Source organism: Ornithorhynchus anatinus, chromosome 19 (genome assembly GCF_004115215.2).
Source record: "Ornithorhynchus anatinus isolate Pmale09 chromosome 19, mOrnAna1.pri.v4, whole genome shotgun sequence".
NCBI lineage: Eukaryota > Metazoa > Chordata > Mammalia > Monotremata > Ornithorhynchidae > Ornithorhynchus > Ornithorhynchus anatinus.
In genome coordinates, this window is record NC_041746.1 from 1,900,121 (window position 1) to 1,918,743 (window position 18,623).

General features: G+C 60.1%; 1 protein-coding gene across 1 annotated transcript in view; it reads left to right on the forward strand.

Moving 5' to 3' along the window:
* The window catches only part of RYR2 (ryanodine receptor 2), a 232,928-nt gene that overhangs the window by 99,922 nt on the left and 114,383 nt on the right, over positions 1–18,623 (forward strand). The window contains 10 exon segments of the mRNA XM_029047213.2: positions 477–651; positions 1,947–2,155; positions 3,486–3,832; positions 4,620–4,734; positions 5,725–5,885; positions 11,144–11,303; positions 12,672–12,758; positions 14,069–14,295; positions 15,593–16,367; positions 16,726–16,926. Of these exon segments, the coding sequence (XP_028903046.1) occupies positions 477–651; positions 1,947–2,155; positions 3,486–3,832; positions 4,620–4,734; positions 5,725–5,885; positions 11,144–11,303; positions 12,672–12,758; positions 14,069–14,295; positions 15,593–16,367; positions 16,726–16,926 (2,457 nt within the window).

Here is an 18,623-nt window from a genome sequence, read left to right on the forward strand (position 1 = left end):
AATAATAGGTAATAATAATTATGGTATTTGTTAAGCACTGTTTATTGTTGTATGGAATTCTCCCAAGCATTTAGTACAGCGCTCTGCACACAGGAGGTGCTCAATAAGTACGAATGACCGATTACCGGGCTGTCCCTGTCCTGGGATGACGCGGGAACGATGCGTGGAGACTTGGTTTCAAGGTGGGGGGCTGCTACGACTCCCCGAGGGGGACCCCGACCGTCCTCAAGGTGCGGTCAGCTCCCAGAGTTGGTCTCTCCGGAGCCGCCATCTCCCGCCGGCGGGCCCGGGCGGCGGGGAAGGCCTCGTGCGGAGCCCTGTACTGAACACTTGGGAGAGTACAGTACGGCAATAAACAGACGCGTTCCCCGCCTGCAGTGAGCCGGAACAGCCCGTCCCCTCGGGGAGACATCCCCGGGCCAGGGAGTCGGGTTGGGGCCGGGGAGGGGAAGACGTGACGCCGTTCTCCCCGCCAGGCCCAGCGCTGGCACCAGGGCAACGAGCACTACGGGCGGGCGTGGCAGGCGGGCGACGTCGTGGGCTGCATGGTGGACATGAACGAACGCACCCTGATGTTCACCCTGAACGGCGAGATCCTCTTGGACGACTCCGGCTCCGAGCTGGCCTTCAAGGACTTCGAGGTCGGCCAGGGTAAGGACGCCCCCGGGCGACGGGGGCGGGACGCCGTGGGGGTGCCCGACACGTCTCCGCCCGCGAGGAGCCACCGCTCCGGACGCTAAGCTCCCCGTGGTCTGTTTATCGTTGCCTTGCGCTCTCCCGAGCGCTTAGTACAGCGCTCTGCACACAGTAAGCGCTCAGTAAATACGATGGAATGGACGGAAGGACGAATCACCCTAACGGCGGAGGCGTACATAGAGACGTTGACAAATAGGGTAATCAAAATCAGCGATCGAATCGATCAGTCAGTGGTATTTATCGAGCACGGGCCCGGGCGTCAGAAGGTCATGGTTTCTCATCGCGGTTCTGCCACGTCTCTGCTGGGTGACCTCGGGTAAGTCCCTTCACTTCTCTGAGCCTCAGTGCCCTCACCTGGAAAATGGGGATAGAGACGATGAGCCCCATGTGGGACAGGGACTGTGTCCAACCTGACCGACTTGAATCCACCCCAGTGCTTGGCACGTAGTAAGCACTTAACCAATACCATTATTATTATTATTACTGTTATTATTACTGGGGTGCAGAGGACTGTAGGAAGCGCTTGGGAGAGGACAATATAACAGTTCTTAGACACGTTCCCTGCCCACAACGAGCTTACAGTCCAACTCCTCGAGGGCAGGGAATCATGTCCGCTCACTCTGTCGTACTTTCCCAAGGGCTCAGAACAGTGCTGGGCTCCCGAGAGGTGCTCAAGAAACTCACTCTTTTTAATAATAACAAGAATGGTATTTTTAAAGCGCGTACTGTGCCAGGAATTGTTCTGAGTGCTGGGTAGATGCAAGGCGATCAGGTTGGACGCAGTCTCCGTCTCACTCGGGGCTCGCAGTCTTAATCCCCATTTTACAGATGAGTTAACTGAGGCCCAGGAAAGCCGAGTGGCTTGCCCGAGGTCACACAGCAGACGAGTGGCAGAGCCGGGACTAGAACCCACGACCTTCCGACTCCCCGTCCCGAGCTCTATCCAGGACGCCATGCTCCTCGTCTGTCAGTCAGTCGTATTTACTGAGCGCCTACTGCGTGCCGAACACTGTACTAAGTGCTTGCGAGAGTACAGTAGAACGATATAAGGTATGAGGTGCCGTCCAGGTAGATCCGGGGCGGGGAATGAGGACCCTAGTCATTCAATAGTATTATTGAATAGAATAGAATTTTATTTAGAATTGAATAGAATAGAATTTTATTGAATTGAATAGACCCTAGGGGTGGGAGGGAAAGTCTAGGGCCACGTGACCATCCGAGGACATTTGGCTCGTCTCCATCTTCTCCAGGATTCATACCCGTGTGCAGCCTCGGGCTGGCCCAGGTAGGGCGGATGAACTTCGGGAAGGACGTGAGCACCCTGAAGTATTTCACCATCTGCGGGCTGCAGGAAGGCTACGAGCCCTTCGCCGTCAACACCAACAGGGACATCACCATGTGGCTGAGCAAGAGGCTCCCTCAGTTCCTTCAAGTGCCGGCCGACCACGAGCACATCGAGGTCTGTCTTCCGCTTGGGGGAGTTCGCGGACGAATCGGCCCCCGGGGTCGGAGGCGTCCCGGGAGGCGGGGAGGGTTGGGGAGGACTGTTCAAAATGGCGGCCCCAGAATGGGGGGATCCAAGATGGGGGCTCGCCCCGGGGTGGCTCGGTTAGGGCGGGGGGGGGGGGGGTTCTCAAAGCGGCGAGGAACAGCGTGGGCTGGTGGAAAGAGCACGGGTCTGGGAGTCAGAGCACCTGGATTCTGATAGTCGTGGTATTTGTTAAGCGCTTACTGTGTGCCAAGCACGGTTCTAAGCGCTGGGTAGATACAAGGTCATCAGGGTGTCCCACGTGGGGCTCACGGTCTTCATCCCCATTTTACAGATGAGGTGCCTGAGGCCCAGTGAAGTGACTTGGCCAAAGTCACACACCTGATAAGTGACGCAGCTGGGATTAGAACTCACGACCTCTGACTCCCAAGCCCGGGCTCTTTCCACCGAGCCACGCTGCTTCTCCTCTCTTCTAATCCCAGACCCACCACTGGTCTGCGGTGTCGGTCAGTCGGTTGTATTTATTGAGCACTTACCGTGTTCGCATCGCTGTACTGAGCGCTTGGGAGAATACAACGTAACAATAGACACAGTCTCTGCCCACAACAAGCTTACTGGGGCAAGTCACGTTACTTCTCCGTGCCTCAGTTCCCTCGTTTGTAAAATGGAGATTAATACCACATTCCCTCTGTGGAACGCGGACCGTGTCCGACCTCATCGGCTTGTATCTACCCCCAGTGCTTAGTACGGTGCCCGGCACGTAGTGAGTGCTTAACAGATACCACTCGGGCTCAAGAAAACCACAAAAGGGTTCCAAAATGGTGGCTGAAAACCATTCCGCGTACCTCTAGGTTGCAGGCTACCTGTTGTCAGGGAACGTGTCTGTCTTAGTTCGGTGCTCGGGAAGCAGCGTGGCCTAGTAGAAAGAGCCCAGGCCCGGGAGTCAGGAGGTCTGCTTGTCTGCTGTGTGACTTGGGCAAGTCACTTCACTTCTTCGGGCCTCAGTTCCCTCATCTGTGAAGTGGGGATAAAGACTGTGAGCCCCAAGTGGGACCCGGACTGTGTCCAACCTGATTAGCCCGTCCCAGTGCTCAACCAACGCCCCTCGCGTGGGCGACGGATGTGTCCGTTTATCGTTCCGTTGGACGCTCCCGAGCGCTTAGCCCGGCGCTCTGCACGCGGTAAGCGCTCGGTAAATGCGATCGAATGAACCCCGGCTCTTATCATCGACAGAGAGTTAGCGCTTAACAGATACCCCCAGTGATTCTCGTGGCGGTCTGTCTCGCCCCGTGGGCGCCAGGTGACCCGGATCGACGGGACCGGGGCGAGCTCCCCGTGTCTGCGGGTGACCCAGAAGTCGTTCAGCTCCCAGAAGAGCAGCGCGGAGATCATGTTCTACCGGCTGAGCATGCCCATCGAGTGCGCCGAGGCCTTCTCCAGAACCGCGGGCCTCGCCGGCCCCGGCCTCTTCGGCCCCAAGAGCGACCCGGAGGACTACGACGTGGACTCCGACTTCGAGGTCCTCATGAAGACGGCCCACGGCCACCTGATCCCCGAGCGGGCCGACCGGGAGAAGGACGCCGCCAAGCCCGAGTTCAACAACCACAAAGACTACGCCCAGGAGAAGCCCTCCCGGCTGAAGCAGAGGTCGGTGGCGGGTCCGTCTTTCCGGGCCGGGAGGAGCCGGGGGAGATTCTCACCCCGGAGGTCCCGGGCGTGTCCGCTGCGGTGGGAAGAGCGGGGGTCTTTCTAGGCCAGAGATGGGAAAGGAGGGAGGAGGAGGAGGAAAGGACTAAAGAGGGATGGGGGAGGAAGGAGCCGAAGCGAAAGGGGGGAAAACACAGGCCTAGGAGCCACCTGTCTGCTGTGTGACCCTGGGCAAGTCACTTCTCTGTGCCTCGGTTCCCTCATTTGTAAGATGAGGATTAAGACTGTGAGCCCCCCCCCCCCCCCCCCCGTGGGACGACCCGATTACCTCGTAGCGACCCCAGCGCTTAGTGTTTGGCACCTAGTAAGCGCCTAACGAGCGCTTACTAGGTGCCAAACGCCGTTCTAAGCGCCGGGGCAGGCGCGAGGCGGTCAGGTCGGATACCCCTCGTGGGGCTCACCGTCTTCATCCCCATTTTACGGATGAGGTCACTGAGACCCAGAGGAAGGAAGTGACTTGCCCGAGGTCACAGAGCAGACGTAGGGCAGGAGGGCCTGGGTTCCGATCCCAGCTCCACCCCTTGTCTGCCGCGTGACCTTGGAGCGAGTCGCTTCACTTCTCTGGGCCTCAGTCGTCTCATCTGCCAAGTGGGGATGAAGACCGCGAGCCCTTTATGGCACCCGGACTGGGTCCACCCTGGTTCCCTCGTATCTCCCCCGGCGCTTAGTACAGCACCGGCCACATAGTAAGCGCCTAACCGATGCCCCAATTACTCATTTCTTCCAGGTTCATGCTGAGGAGGACGAAGCCGGATTACAGTGCCGGCCACTCGGCCCGGCTCACGGAGGACGTGCTGGCGGATGATCGGGACGACTACGATTTCTTGATGCAGACGTCTACGGTAGGAGCGGAGGCTCGTGGGGGCAGGGGGAGGGACTCCTGGAAGACCCCCGGGAGAGGGTGCCCTTCGAGGGCCGGGTCAACGGCCCCCCCGATAACGACCCATTTATAACCCCGGGGTTTCGCCGATTGGAGCGATCCGAGGAATGGGCCGGTCGATCGGCGGCGTCTGTCGGTCAGCCAGTCGATCGGGTTTACTGGGGGCTTAATGTGTGCGGAGCACTGGACTGAGCACTGGGAGTACAGTACAGCAGCAGCAGCAGCATGGATTAGTGGACAGAGCAGGGGCCTGGGAGTCAGAAGGTCATGGGTTCTAATCCCGGCTCCTCCACCGGTCTGCCGCGTGACCCCCGGCAAGTCGCCTCACTTCTCTGGGCCTCGGTTCCCTCATCCGTCAAAGGAGACTGTGAGCCCCAGGTGGGACGGGGACCGTGTCCGACCCGATTTGCTTATATCCGCCCCGGCGTCTAGTACGGTGCCCGGCACGTACTTAAGAGATACCGCAACAGTTGATATCGCGGACACATTCTAAGCCCTAAGTACTCTCCGAAGCGCCTAGTCCCGTGCTCTGCACTTCGTCAGTGCTCAGTAAATACGATCGAATCCTTACCGAGAGCCCATCTCCTCCAAGAGGGCTTCCCTGACTAAGCCCCCGCTCTCCCCTTCTCCCACTCCCTTCTGCGTCGCCCCGACTCCCCGCTTCTGTCCTTCCCCCTCTCCCAGCCCCACAGCACTGGGGTCCGCGTCCGTCATTTATTTCGGTGAATGTCTGTATCCCCCGCTCTAGCCCGTAAGTTGGTTGTGGGCAGGGGATGTGTCTTTTTCCGTCATCCTCTCCCGAGCGCCTGGCGAGGGCCCCGCGCGGCTCAACAAACACGGTCGAACCAACGATCGATCGATTGCGGGGCATTCGGAGAAGGTCGACGTTCCGGGTGGAGGGGAGGGAGAGATGCCCGGCGGATCCTTCACTTCTCCCCCCTCCCCTCGGCAGTATTACTACTCGGTGCGGATTTTCCCGGGTCAAGAGCCCGCCAACGTGTGGGTCGGCTGGATCACTTCGGACTTCCACCAGTACGACACCGTCTTCGACCTGGACAGGGTTCGCACCGTGACGGTCACCCTGGGCGATGAGAAGGGCAAGGTGCACGAGAGGTGCGTGCCCCGGCGGGGGGCGGGCGGGCCCGAGGTCCGGGGCCGGACTTCGGCCCCGAGAGAGGAGGCGGCCGCGGAGTCGCTTGCGGGCGGGACGATTCCCGGGCGGGACGACTCGCGCGCGGAGCGGGGAGGATCCGTTTTCCCTGGGGGCAACCGGTCCATCAAGCGATGGATCGGTCGCGTTGATCGCGCTCTTACCGTGTGCCGGGCGCCGTACCGAGCTCTTGGGAGAATACGCCGTGACAAGATAACAGACCCGTCCCCGCCCGCGAGGAGCTTACGGTCCAGAGGGAGGGGCAGACGTTTATAGAAATAAATGAACGGCGGATACGGACGTAAGCGCGGCGGGGCTGGGAGCGGAGGAGGGTGAGTAAAGGGAGCAGGTCAGGGCGACGCGGAAGGGAGTGGGAGAAATGGAAACGAGGGCTTAGTCGGGGAAGGCCCCTTGGGGGAGATGGGCCGTCAATAAGCGTTCCGTAAATAGCATCCACTGAGTTCCCACTGTGTGCCGAGCACCGTAGTGTGCGTTTGGAAGAGTTCAGCAGAATCGGCAGAAGCCATCCCTGCCCCCGAGGAGCCACCCCAGAGAAGCAGCGTGGTGTAGTGACTGAAGTCCGGGCCTGGGAGTCAGGAGGTCGTGGGTTCTAATCCCGGCTCTGCCGTTTGCCTGCGGTGTGTCCCTTGGGCAAGTCACTTAACTTCCCTGTGCCTCAGTTTCCTCAGTGCAAAATGGGGATTGCGACTGGGAGCCCCACGTGGGGCAGGGACCGCGTCCAACCCGATTTGCGGATACGTGGCACAGGGTAAGCGGAAGCGGCGCGGCTCAGCGGAAAGAGCCCGGGCTTCGGAGTCAGAGGTCGTGACTTCGACTCCCGGCTCTGCCACTCGTCAGCCGCGTGACCGTGGGCGGGTCACTTCACTTCTCTGTGCCTCAGTTACCTCATCTGTGAAATGGGGATTCACCGTGAGCCTCACGTGGGGCGACCTGATGACCCCGTATCTCCCCCGGCGCTTAGAACGGTGCTCTGCACGTAGTAGGCGCTTAACAAATACCAACGTTATTATTATTATTAACAAATACCCTGATTATTAGTATGAGTCTACCGTATGCAGAGCACTGTGCCGAGTGCTCGAGGGCGTGCAACAGATTAGTAAGACACGAGCTCTGCCACGCGGAGCTTACAGGCTAGTATTTGCAGAACCCTGTTCTAAGCACTTGGGAAAATACAACAGATTAGCACCTGGGAAGCAGCGTGGCTCAGCGGAAAGAGCCTGGGCTCGGGAGTCGGAGGTCACGAGTTCGAATCCCACCTCTGCCCCTCGTCAGCTGCGTGACTGTGGGCGAGTCACTTCGCTTCTCTGGGCCTCAGTTCCCCCGTCTGGAAAATGGGGATGAAGACCGGGAGCCCCACGGGGGACGACCTGCTTCCCCTGTGTCTACCCCAGCGCTTAGGACAGTGCTCTGCGCGTAGTAAGCGCTTAATAAATACCAACATTATTATTAGCAGACACGATCCCTTCCCTCGAGAAGCTTACAGTCTACCGTGCGCAGAACGCTGTTCTAAGCGCCTGGGAGAATACGGCAAACTGGTGGTCAAAATCCCGGCCTTTGAAGAACTTGCAGTCCAGCGGAATTGGGGACTCCACACCTCAGTTGGCCCAAAACGTAAATTTGTGCCCTTGGGCTTCGGAGTAGTGGAAGAGCACCGGGCCATTCAGCGTCTGGGCCTTGAATCGGTCGTATGGATCGAGGGCTTCCCGTGTGCAGAGCACGGCGCCAAGCGCTCGGGAGAGTACACCGCGACGACGTGACGGGTCGCATCCCCTGCAGTGGTAGGGCGGAGGGAGCCGGGGGGGGGGGGGGAGAGTGGAGAGGCAGGTGGCCGGCGTTCGAACTCAGACCGAAGGGGACTGGGTTCTTTTCTCAGCTTGGCCATTGACCCGCTGTGTGGCTTGGGGTGAGTCACTCAACCTTTCTGTGCCATCCCTTCTCACCCGTAGAATGACTCCAACTCAAACCAAACCTTCAAAAAAGTGACGCTGTTTCTCCCCCCCCCACCCCCGCGCCCTGCGGACCCCCTGGAACCAAACCCCGATTTGTTCTCTTCCTTCATCCCCCCCCCCCGCCATTTCAAGGGGACGGGGGGGGCGGAATTTGTGGTTTGAGGTGGGGCGGGGGGCCGGCAGAAGCGACCTTCCTGCCTTCGGACCGAAGAGGTTGGAATTTAAGGGCGGCAACCGACGCCTTAGAGGGAGCCCGCTTTCACTAAGAGAAATGCCCCCGATGTCTTGGGGGAGGTTTTCTGAACGCCAGAGATCAGGGCGACCTTTTCGACTCGCCACGGCGGCGTCGCAGAAGGCCTGCCGACGGTGAAGTTTGATTTTAACCTGTGGGAGGGGGCGGAGGCGATGGCTTCTGGAACCAAAGGAAGACGGTTCCCGTGGCCTCACTCACCCGTACGAGCAACTTTCGAGTGATGGGGGATTTCGCTTACCCTCACCCCCTCCCCTCTTTCCCCGTCCTCTGCCTGCTTCTGGGCCGTTGAAGGGAAAGCAACTCCCGTGTCCTGGGGCAGGACGGACACCCGGGAGGGAGGTATCGTCCTCTCCCAAGCGCTGAGTACAGTGCTTTGCACCCAATAAGCGCTCCTTAAATGCGATTGAATGAATGAACGAATGATCTGAATGAAAGGTGAAACCACATCGGCCGGGGTCCGACCGATCTGGCTACTGCTAAAGGTCCAGTGGACCGGCTGGCTCGACGGCGTCGATGACAGGAGATGTGCAGCGTGGCTCAGTGGAAAGAGGCCGGGCTTGGGAGACAGAGGTGGTGGGTTCTAATCCCGGCTCCGCCGCCTCTCAGCCGTGTGACTCTGGGCAGGTCACTTGACTTCTCCGTGCCTCAGTTCCCTCATCCGTCAAATGGGGATTGAGACCGTGAGCCCCACGTGGGACAACCCGATGACCTTGTATCTCCCCCAGCGCTCGGGACGGTGCCTGGCACGTAGCAAGCGCTTAAACACCATCGTTTTTATCATCATCATAGATATATGACACGACCGCTTCCCCGGAACGGGGCCTCGAGCGGGAGAACCGTCGGTCGGAACGCTTTTCCTCACGGGCTCGTTCACCCCCGACTTCTGACGTGGGTTCTGCCTTCCCACACGAGCCCACGTTAAAGGGAACCCGGGCCCTGGTGATGATCTTTACGGAGCACCCCTAGTGCCACGCTGGGGGAGTCCAGTAGACAGTCTTAGTACAGTGCCCAAGCGCTTACTACAGCGCTTCGCACATAGTAAGCGTTCAATAAATACGATTGAACGAGTGAACGGCTGAATAGGGGAGACACTCCGTGCCCGCGGAGGGGTTTCTGCTCACAGCGTCCCTTGAGTACTCGCATCCGGCACGTGGATGACCGGTTGTCCCCCTGTTTTCTCATGGCGCTCTCGCCAGAGTGTGCAGGGGAGTGTGCTGGTCTTACCAGTTAGACCCGGGCTCCCCCAGAGCTCCCCGACAACGGCGCTTTCTTGGGCGCTGATTTTACTGGGCGAATCTCCCCGGGCAGACCGACGGGACGACGTTCGCCGCGACGTCGGCCGTCAACTTGACGGGGAGACCGGGATCGGTCTGCTGGTAAAGCGGGTCCTTGGACACCCCGTGGCTGTCGTTCCCCCACACCGTGAGGGGGCTCGGACGCCCCCGAGGGGGGCCCTCAGCTCAGGGAGTTTCATGCTTGGCACATAACGAGTGCTTAGCGAGTACCGTAATTATGATTATCACCAGGTGCGCCGTACAGGCCAGGGCTGCTCCCGAAGGAATGTCTACCTGAGCGGGATCGGTGACTCCTTTTAGGGCGACCGTCCCCGTCCCCTTGGGACTCCCGGATTGTTGGCCGGGCTGGTCGCGGGCCGGAAGGTTCTGGAGGGCAGCGAGGCGATCAACACCGACACGGGCCACCTTGGCTAGGAGGGGAGTGTGAGGGGGATGGACGCCAACGGAACTGGGTGGTCAGCCTGGTCAGGAGGACCGAGGGGGCGGGGGAAGGCCGGAGAATCACATCTGGAGATTTGCAGAGGATCTCAGGTGATGGGGCACGGCCGGAGAGAGGCCAGCCTGACCTTTAGCTGCTAGCGAGCGGGCATCTGCCTTAGCGGCGCAGGAGGGAGAAATCGGAATGGCACAGGGGAATGTGGTTAGGGAGTGAGGGAGAAGAGCGACGGGCAGTACTGATCCCGTCTAATCAATGGATCGTCGATCTTACTGATCTCATCGATTGCACTTGGACACCGACGGCATCTGGCCATCGGTAGCATTTTCTCTAGATTGAGTAACGGTGCACTCCCTCTCTCCTCTTCTCTCTTCTTCTCTTCTCCTCTCTCCTCTTCTCTTCTCTTCTCCTTTTTCTTCCTCTCGCCTTCTCTCTCCTCTTCACCTTCCCTCCCCTCTCCTCCTCCCCTCCTTTCCTTTCCTCTCTCCCCCTCTTTCCTTTAATCTCTCTCCTCTTTCTTCTGTTCTTCCTCTCTCCTTCTCTTTCCCTTCTCCTCTCTTTTCTCATCTTTCTCTTTCCTTCTCTCTTCTCTTTCCTTCTTTTTCTCCCTCTCTCCCTCTCCTTCTTCCTGTCCTTCTCTCCATCTTTCTTCTCTTCTCCCTCTCTCCCTCTCCCTCCCTCCCTCCCTCCCTCCCTCCCTTCTTCCTCTCCTTCTCTCCCTCTTTCTTCTCCTCTCCCTCTCTCCCTCCCTCTCTCGTGGTCTCCCAGCTCTTTTTCCCATAATCTCCCCACCTCTGTGCCACATAGCGGATCGTGGAGAGTTGACTGTAGAGGAGGGTCCGGTGTTTGATTCCCCCCCCCCCCCCCCCGCAATTCCAGCAGCGTAAATACTTGCCGTCTCCTTCCCTCGTCCATGCCACCGGCAGCCTCGGGTCAGCGACGCTTCCCGCCGCCGGAGGAGGGAAAGGGTCCAAGGATGCGACCGGGCCCGACGCCATCGACTTTTTTGAACCTCCAAAAACGCCCCCGTTTGGTTTGAGTCTCCCCCCGCCCGACTCCGACTCCGGGGCCTGGCGCTCGGAGGGAGGAGCCGGCGGATGCTGACGGGAAGCCCTCCCGGGACTCCCCGTGCCCCCCGAGAGCTCATTCCAGCACGTGCTTGTTGCCTGCGCAGACCCGAGCAGGGACCCCGATCTCCCACCCCGTCCCGGCCTGGCTGGGTGGGAACCCCTATCAACCCGGGCTGGGGGGGCTGTTTCTCACTCAGCATCAAGCGGAGCAACTGCTACATGGTGTGCGCCGGGGAGAACCTGAGTCCCGGCCAGGGGCGCAACAACAACGGCCTGGAGATCGGCTGCGTGGTGGACGTCGCCACCGGCCTGCTCACCTTCACCGCTAACGGCAAGGAGCTCAGCACCTACTACCAGGTACCGCTGGGCCCACCGAGGGCCAGGAGAATGGGAAGGGCCGGGGGGAGGACCATCGCCAAGCCCGAGGGTCGGTCGGTCAGTCAGCTGTATTTAACGAGCGCTCAGTGTAATAATTAATGATGATTCTGGTATTCGTTAAGCGCTTCCTCTGGGCCGGGCGCTGTAATAATAATAATAATAATAATGATAATAATGTTGGTATTTGTTAAGCGCATACTCTGCGCAGAGCACTGTTCTAAGCGCTGGGGTAGACACAGGGGAGTCAGGTCGTCCCACGTGGGGCTCGCAGTCTTAATCCCCATTTTACAGATGAGGTAACTGAGGCCCAGAGAAGTGAAGTGACTCGCCCGCAGTCACCCAGCTGACAAGGGGCAGAGCTGGGATTCGAACTCGTGACCTCTGACTCCAAAGCCCTTGCTCTTTCCACTGAGCCACGCTGCTTCGCTACTCTTCCGTACTCAGCGCTGGGGTGGATCCAAGCAAACGGGCTTGGACACAGTCCCTGCCCCACACGGGGCTCACGGTCTCATCCCCGTTTTACAGACGAGGGAACTGAGGGCCAGAGAAGTGAAGTGACTTGCCCAAGGCCACACAGCAGACAAGGGGCGGAGCCGGGATTAGAACCCACGACCTTCCGACTCCCAGGGCTGTGCTTTATCCGCTAGGCTGTGCCGCTCCCTAAGTACAGAACGCTGAACTAAGCGCTTGGGAGAGTACAGCAGGACGACCTAAGAGTAACATTCCCTCCCCTCAACGAACATTGGTGAGGAAGTGGGAAAAATTTTTAAAAATCAGAAGATGATAAGCGGAGGGGCTGGGATCAATCTATCAATGGTATTTATTGAGTGCTCGCTGCGTGCAGAGCACCGTACTAAGGTCTCCGGAGAGTCCGATATAGAGGTTCCGGTCTAAAATCGATCACGGAGGAGGAAAGCTAGTGAGGGGGCCCAGGTTTTAGTCCTGGCTGTGCCCCGGGCCCGCTGTGTGACGCTGGGAAAGTCGCTTCATCTCTCTGGGCTTCGGTTTCCTCGCCTGAAAATGGAGAAAATGACGCCTGCCTCTCCCTAAGGCGTAGGGTTGCTTGAGCGTTGAAGGGGACGATTGGTCTGAAAACCTGGGGAAGAATAAAAGCCTCTTACTGATTTAAGATGTTATCAGAGGAAGGTCCGGGTGAATAGATTACAGGCGATAGAACCGGACGGGTTTCCGGTCTTTCGAGTAGATTATGGGTTATAGGACGAGGTGGATTTCTGAAGCGGATACCCGCAGACGGGCTTTCCCTCCGTGGTTCTAAGGAAAACAGGCCGCCGGTAAACGGTCTACTGCTGGAATTCACGTGTCTCGCCTTTACTTTTCCAAATTCAGGTGGAGCCGAGTACGAAATTATTTCCGGCCGTTTTCGCCCAAGCCACGAGCCCCAATGTTTTCCAGTTCGAGCTGGGGAGGATCAAGGTAAAGTCGTGTTGGTGCTGGATTTCCTCGCTCGTCCGCTTATCCCCCCCGAAGGGCGCTTGGTTTGTCACCATCGGAGTTATCCACTCCGGGGATGGTGGTTACCCTGTCCGAGTGCCCCACTCTCCCTTCCAGGCCCGTCTTCATCTGCTCTTAAAGTCTCTCCTTTTGCCAAGGGCCTCCCCGAGGCAGCTTGGCCTAGTGGCAAGAACAGGTCGGTCAGTCGTATCGATGGAGCGCTTCCTGTGCCCAGAGCACTGTACTGAGCGCTTGGGAGAGTCCAGTAGAACAGTATGACGGACGCATTCCCGGCCCACCGAGACCTCACAGTCCGGAGGAGAGGCGCCGCCGTCGTCAGTCAGTCGATCGTATTTATTGAGCGCTTTCCGTGTGCCGAGCGCTCGGGAGAGTGCGACAGAACAGTGTAACGGACACATTCCCGGCCCACAACGAGCTGACGGTCTACAGGGAGGGCACTTCTGTTGTCTGTCAGTCAGTGGTACTTATCGAGTGCTTTCTCTGTGCAGAGCACCGTCCTAAGCGCTTGGGAGAGTCCAGTATAGTAGTGCGGGTATTTGTTAAGCGCTTCCCATGTGCTAAGCACCCTTGAGCACCGGGAGAGATACGAGGTGATCAGGTTGTCCCACGTGGGGCTCACAGTCCTAATCCCCGTTTGACGGATGAGGTCACTGAGGCCCAGAGAAGTGAAGCGATTTGCCCAAAGTCACACGGCTGACACCTGGTGGAGCGGGGATTCGAACCCGCGACGTCTGACTCCCAAGCCCGGGCTCTTTCCGCCACGCCCATACGACAGTACAACAGACGCAATCCCTGCCCGCGTCGAGCTTACGGTCTAGAGGGAAGCAGAGAGAAGCCGCGCGGCTCAGCGGAAAGAGCCCGGGCTGGGGAGTCGGGGGGTCACGGGTTCGTATCCCGGCTCTGCCCCTTGTCAGCTGGGTGACTGGGGGCGAGTCACTTCGCTTCTCTGTGCCTCGGTTCCCTCATCTGGAAAATGGGGGTGAAGACTGCGAGCCTCACGTGGGACCCCCTCATTCCCCTGTATCTCCCCCAGCGCTCAGAACAGCGCTCGGCACGTAGTGAGCGCTTAACAGATACCGACCAAAAAAAAAGGGAGAGCCCCGTTTCGTCAGCCTTTCGGTCGATCGTATCTGAGCCGAGCACTGTAGCGAGCGCTCGGGAGAGCGCGGCGGGGCGGCGGGACGGGCACGTTCCCGGCCCCCACCGAGCTGACGGCGGAGAGGGCAGGGAGCGCGCCGGTCGGATCATCCCCCGCGTCCCGCCCCCCACAGAACGTCATGCCGCTGTCGGCCGGCCTGTTCAAGAGCGAGCACAAGAACCCGAGCCCTCAGTGCCCGCCCCGCCTCCACGTCCAGTTCCTCACCCGCGTGCTGTGGAGCCGCGTGCCCAACCGGTTCCTCAAGGTGGACGTGTCCCGCGTCAGCGAGCACCAGGGCTGGCTGGTCCAGTGCCTGGAACCGTTGCAGTTCATGTCGCTCCACATCCCGGAGGAGAACAGGTCGGTGGCCGGGCCCGCGGGGCGGGGAGGGCCGCCGCGGCGGGCGTGGGCCCGCGTGGCCGGAGCCCGGGAGTCGGAGGGTCGGGGGTCGCCGGCCCGGCTCTGCCTCGTGTCTCTCGTGCGACCCCGGGCGGGCCGCCTGGCTTCTCCAGGCCTCGGTTCCCTCTTACGGGAAGCGGCGCGGCTCGGCGGCAAGAGCCCGGGCTCGGGGGGTCGGAGGTCGTGGGTTCGAATGCCGGCTCTGCCACGTGGCAGCGGGCAAGTCACTTCTCTGGGCCTCAGTGACCTCATCTGGAAAATGGGGATTAGGACCGTGAGCCTCACGAGGGACAATCTGATCACCCGGTACCTACCCCGGCGCTTAGAACGGTGCTCTGCGCACCGCGAGCGCTTAACGGATACCGACGTTATCATTCCTCCTTCTGGGAGGGGGGATTGAGAGTCCGAGCCCCCACGTGGGACCGGGACTGTCTCTCGCCTCCTTGCCTTGCGTCTCTTCCGGTGCTCAGACCGGCGTCCGGCACCGTAGTGAGCGCCTGCCGGATGCCACCGTAATTGATGATTCATCCGTTCGTTCAGTCTCACTTCTCAAGCTCCCGTCGTCGTGGTGATTATTATCGCGGTCGTTATCGACCGATAAGCTTGTATTTCCCCCGGCGCTTAGGACGGTGTTAGGCACGTAGCAGGTGCTGACGTTATTATGATGATTATAATTATGATATAATTATAATTGTGATATAATTATGATATAATTATAATTGTGATATAATTATAATCTAAGTCTAATCGTGATATAATCATGATGGATTATAATCCATCGGGATTATTATTAACCGGCACCTCCCCCAGTGCTCGGAACAGCGCCCGGCACCGCGGCAAGCGCGTAACGCGTACCGTCGTAATTACGACGACGTATTCATCCGTTCGATCTTATCTATCGACCGCTCGCCGCGCGCCAAGCCCTGTACTGAGCGCTCGACGTCATCGCGATCGGTATCGTGACCGTCGCCGACCGATAAGCCCGTATCTCCCCCGGCGCTCAGAACGGGGCCCGGCACTCGGTAAGCGCGAAAGAGGGCCCGTCGTTACGGCGACGGTCGGCCGACGGGCCCGCGTCGCCCCCGGCGCTTAGGGCGGTGCCAGGCACCGAGCCGGGGCGAAGCCGGTGCCGTGACTGTCGCGGCGACGGTTCTCGACCCGTGACCCCGTATCTCTCCCGGCGCTTCGAACCGGGCTCGGCGCCCAGGAAGCGCTTGAACAGACCCCGCGGTTCTTGTGCCCTGGCCACTGTCGTTAGGTCCATCGACATCCTGGAGCTGTCGGAGCAAGAGGACCTGCTGAAGTTCCACTCCCACACGCTCCGCCTCTACTCGGCCGTGTGCGCCCTGGGCAACAACCGCGTGGCCCACGCCCTGTGCAGCCACGTGGACGAGCAGCAGCTCCTCTACGCCATCGAGAACAAGTACATGCCCGGCTGGCTGCGGGCCGGCTACTACGACCTGCTGGTGGACATCCACCTGAGCCCCTACGCCACGGCGCGGCTCATGATGAACGGCGAGTTCATCGTCCCCATGACGGAGGAGACCAAGAGCATCACGCTCTTCCCCGGGTCCGGCCGAAAGCACGGCCTCCCGGGCATCGGGCTGAGTACCTCGCTGCGGCCCCGGATGCGGACGGCCGCCCCCGGCTTCGTCGCCGTGGGCCACGAGGGCCACCAGCTGAGCCCCGAGTTCCCGCTGGACGTGCTGAAGGCCAAGACCATCCGGATGCTGACGGAGGCGGTGAGGGAGGGCGGGCTCAGGGCCCGGGACCCCGTCGGCGGGACCACGGAGTTCCTCTTCGTGCCGCTCATCAAGCTCTTCTACACGCTGCTCATCATGGGCGTGTTCCACGACGGGGACCTCAAACACGTCCTGCGGCTCATCGAGCCCGGGGTCTTCCGCGAGGCGGCCGCCCCGGACGGGGGCGCCCGGGAGGACGGGGACCCCGGCGGGGACCCGGGCGTCGGGGCCGAGGAGATGCCGCAGGAAGGACTGCTCCAGATGAAGCTTCCCGAGCCCGTCAAGTTGCAGGTAGTTCGCGCGTTCGCTTCGATCCGACCCGCTGGGTGCGAGGCGTTGGGCCGAGCCGGGGCCGGGCCGCCCCCCCCCCCCCCCAACCCCCGCCCCCCCCCCGCCCCCGGGGTCGGTCCTCGGCCGGTCGTATTCGCCGCCCGCCCCGTGCGGACCACCACGCCGTTCGCTCGATCGGCTCTATCGAGCGCTTCCTCGGTGCAGAGCACTGGCCTGAGGGCCCGGGAGAGTACGAGACAGCTAGTAGAGCAGCTAACTGGCTAGCTGGACAGTGGGAGCGGCGTGGCCTAGTGGATAGAGCCCGGACCCCGGTCCCGACCCCGGTCCCGACCCTCAGCGCCTCGCGTTGCCTCCCCAGATGTGCCTTCTGCTGCAGTACCTCTGCGACTGCCAGGTCCGCCACCGGATCGAAGCCATCGTCGCCTTCTCGGACGACTTCGTGGCCAAGCTGCAGGACAACCAGCGCTTCCGCTACAACGAGGTCATGCAGGCCCTGAACATGTCGGCCGCCCTGACGGCCCGGAAGACCCGGGAATTCCGGTCTCCCCCTCAGGAGCAGGTACCGGCCGGGGCGGGAGTGGCCCTTGGATGCCCCCGCTTCACGCTCCTCCGCCTCCCATCCCCGGGGTCTCCCCCGTTCCCCGGTGTCTCCCCCGTCCCCTCCTCTGGCTACGGGGTTTTCCCGTCGGGGGGAATTGGGCTTCGTGGGCCAGAGTCTCGAACTGGCTTCCGGGGCCCTCGGCGTTGTGAGTGGTCGGGGAGGGGATGCGGTCCAAGCTGGGGCGTGGAAATGAGATGGCTTCGGGGACGGGGGCGAACTGAGGCGTTTTCTCTCCCGGCGATGAGATGAATGGTGCGTCTAGAAATGGAGACTAATAATAAGGACAATAATAATAATAGATGCAGCTCGCCCTAGCGCTTAGACAGCGGACCCGGCGGTCAGAAGGACCTGGGTTGGATTCCCGGCCTCGTCCCGTGTCAGCTGTGGGACCTCGAGCAAGCCGCTTCACTTCTCTGGGCCTCAGTGACCTCATCTGGAAAATGGGGAATGAAGACCGTGAGCCCGGTGTGGGACACGGACCGTGTTCAACCTGATTAGCTTGATTAGCTACCCCGGGGCTCGGTACAGTGCCTGCCACGTAGTAAACGCTGAACAAATCGCTTAAAAAAAATCCCAAACTGGGGCCTTGAAGTGCTCACTTGGGGCCAGGCACCGTTTTAGGCGCTAGGGTGGTTACGGCCCGAGCAGATTGGACACGGCCCTGGTCCTGCCCGGGGTTCACGGGCTAAAAGGGAGGGGATTTTCTGTCGTTTGGGGCGGGGGCTGAGTTGGGGTGCCAGCCTATCCCTCAAAAAGCTCCTGTAGACCCCCTATAGTGTCGTATCTTGCTGCGCATGTCACATTTCGTGGCACACCGAGAAGCGGCGTGGGCTAATAACAATAATAATGTTGGTATTTGTTAAGCGCTTACTATGTGCAGAGCACTGTTCTAAGCGCTGGGGGAGATACAGGGTCATCAGGTGGTCCCACGTGGGGCTCACACACTTTGAATCCCCATTTTACAGATGAGGGAACTGAGGCGCGGAGAAGTGAAGTGACTCGCCCACAGTCCCCCAGCTGACGAGTGGCAGAGCCGGAGGTCGAACTCACGACCTCTGACTCCGAAGCCCGGGTCCTTTCCACTGAGCCACGCTGCTTCTCCAAATTGGGCCCGGGAGTCAGACCTGGGTCCCAATCCCGGCTCCGCCACCTGCCTGCTGTGCGACCCGGGCGAGTCACGGAACTTCTCTGCACCTCAGTTTCCTCATCGGCAAAATGCGATTCGACCTCCAGCTCAGACTGTGAGCTCCGTGTGGGACGGGGACTGTGTCCGCCTTGATCGTCTCGTCTCTACCCCGGGGCTTGGTATGGTGCTTGGCGCATAGTAAGCACTTAGTGAACACCACAGGCATTATTTCTTGGGGACCACGGGGAAGGGGTTAAGATTTTACGGATGTAGAGCGGGTTTCCGTGAGCTGAGAGGACAGAAAGCCTCCTACTATGTGCCGAGCCCTCTTCTCTCCACTCTGGGGGAGGTATACGTTAATCAGGTCGCACCCCGTCCCCGTCCCTCATGGGAGGGAGTAGGATTTAATCCCCATTTGACAGATGAAGGAACTGAAGCACAGAGAAGTGATGGGATTTGCCCAAAGTCACACAGCAGGCAGGTGGCGGAGCTGGGATTGGAACCCACGTCCTCCGATTCCCAGGCCCGT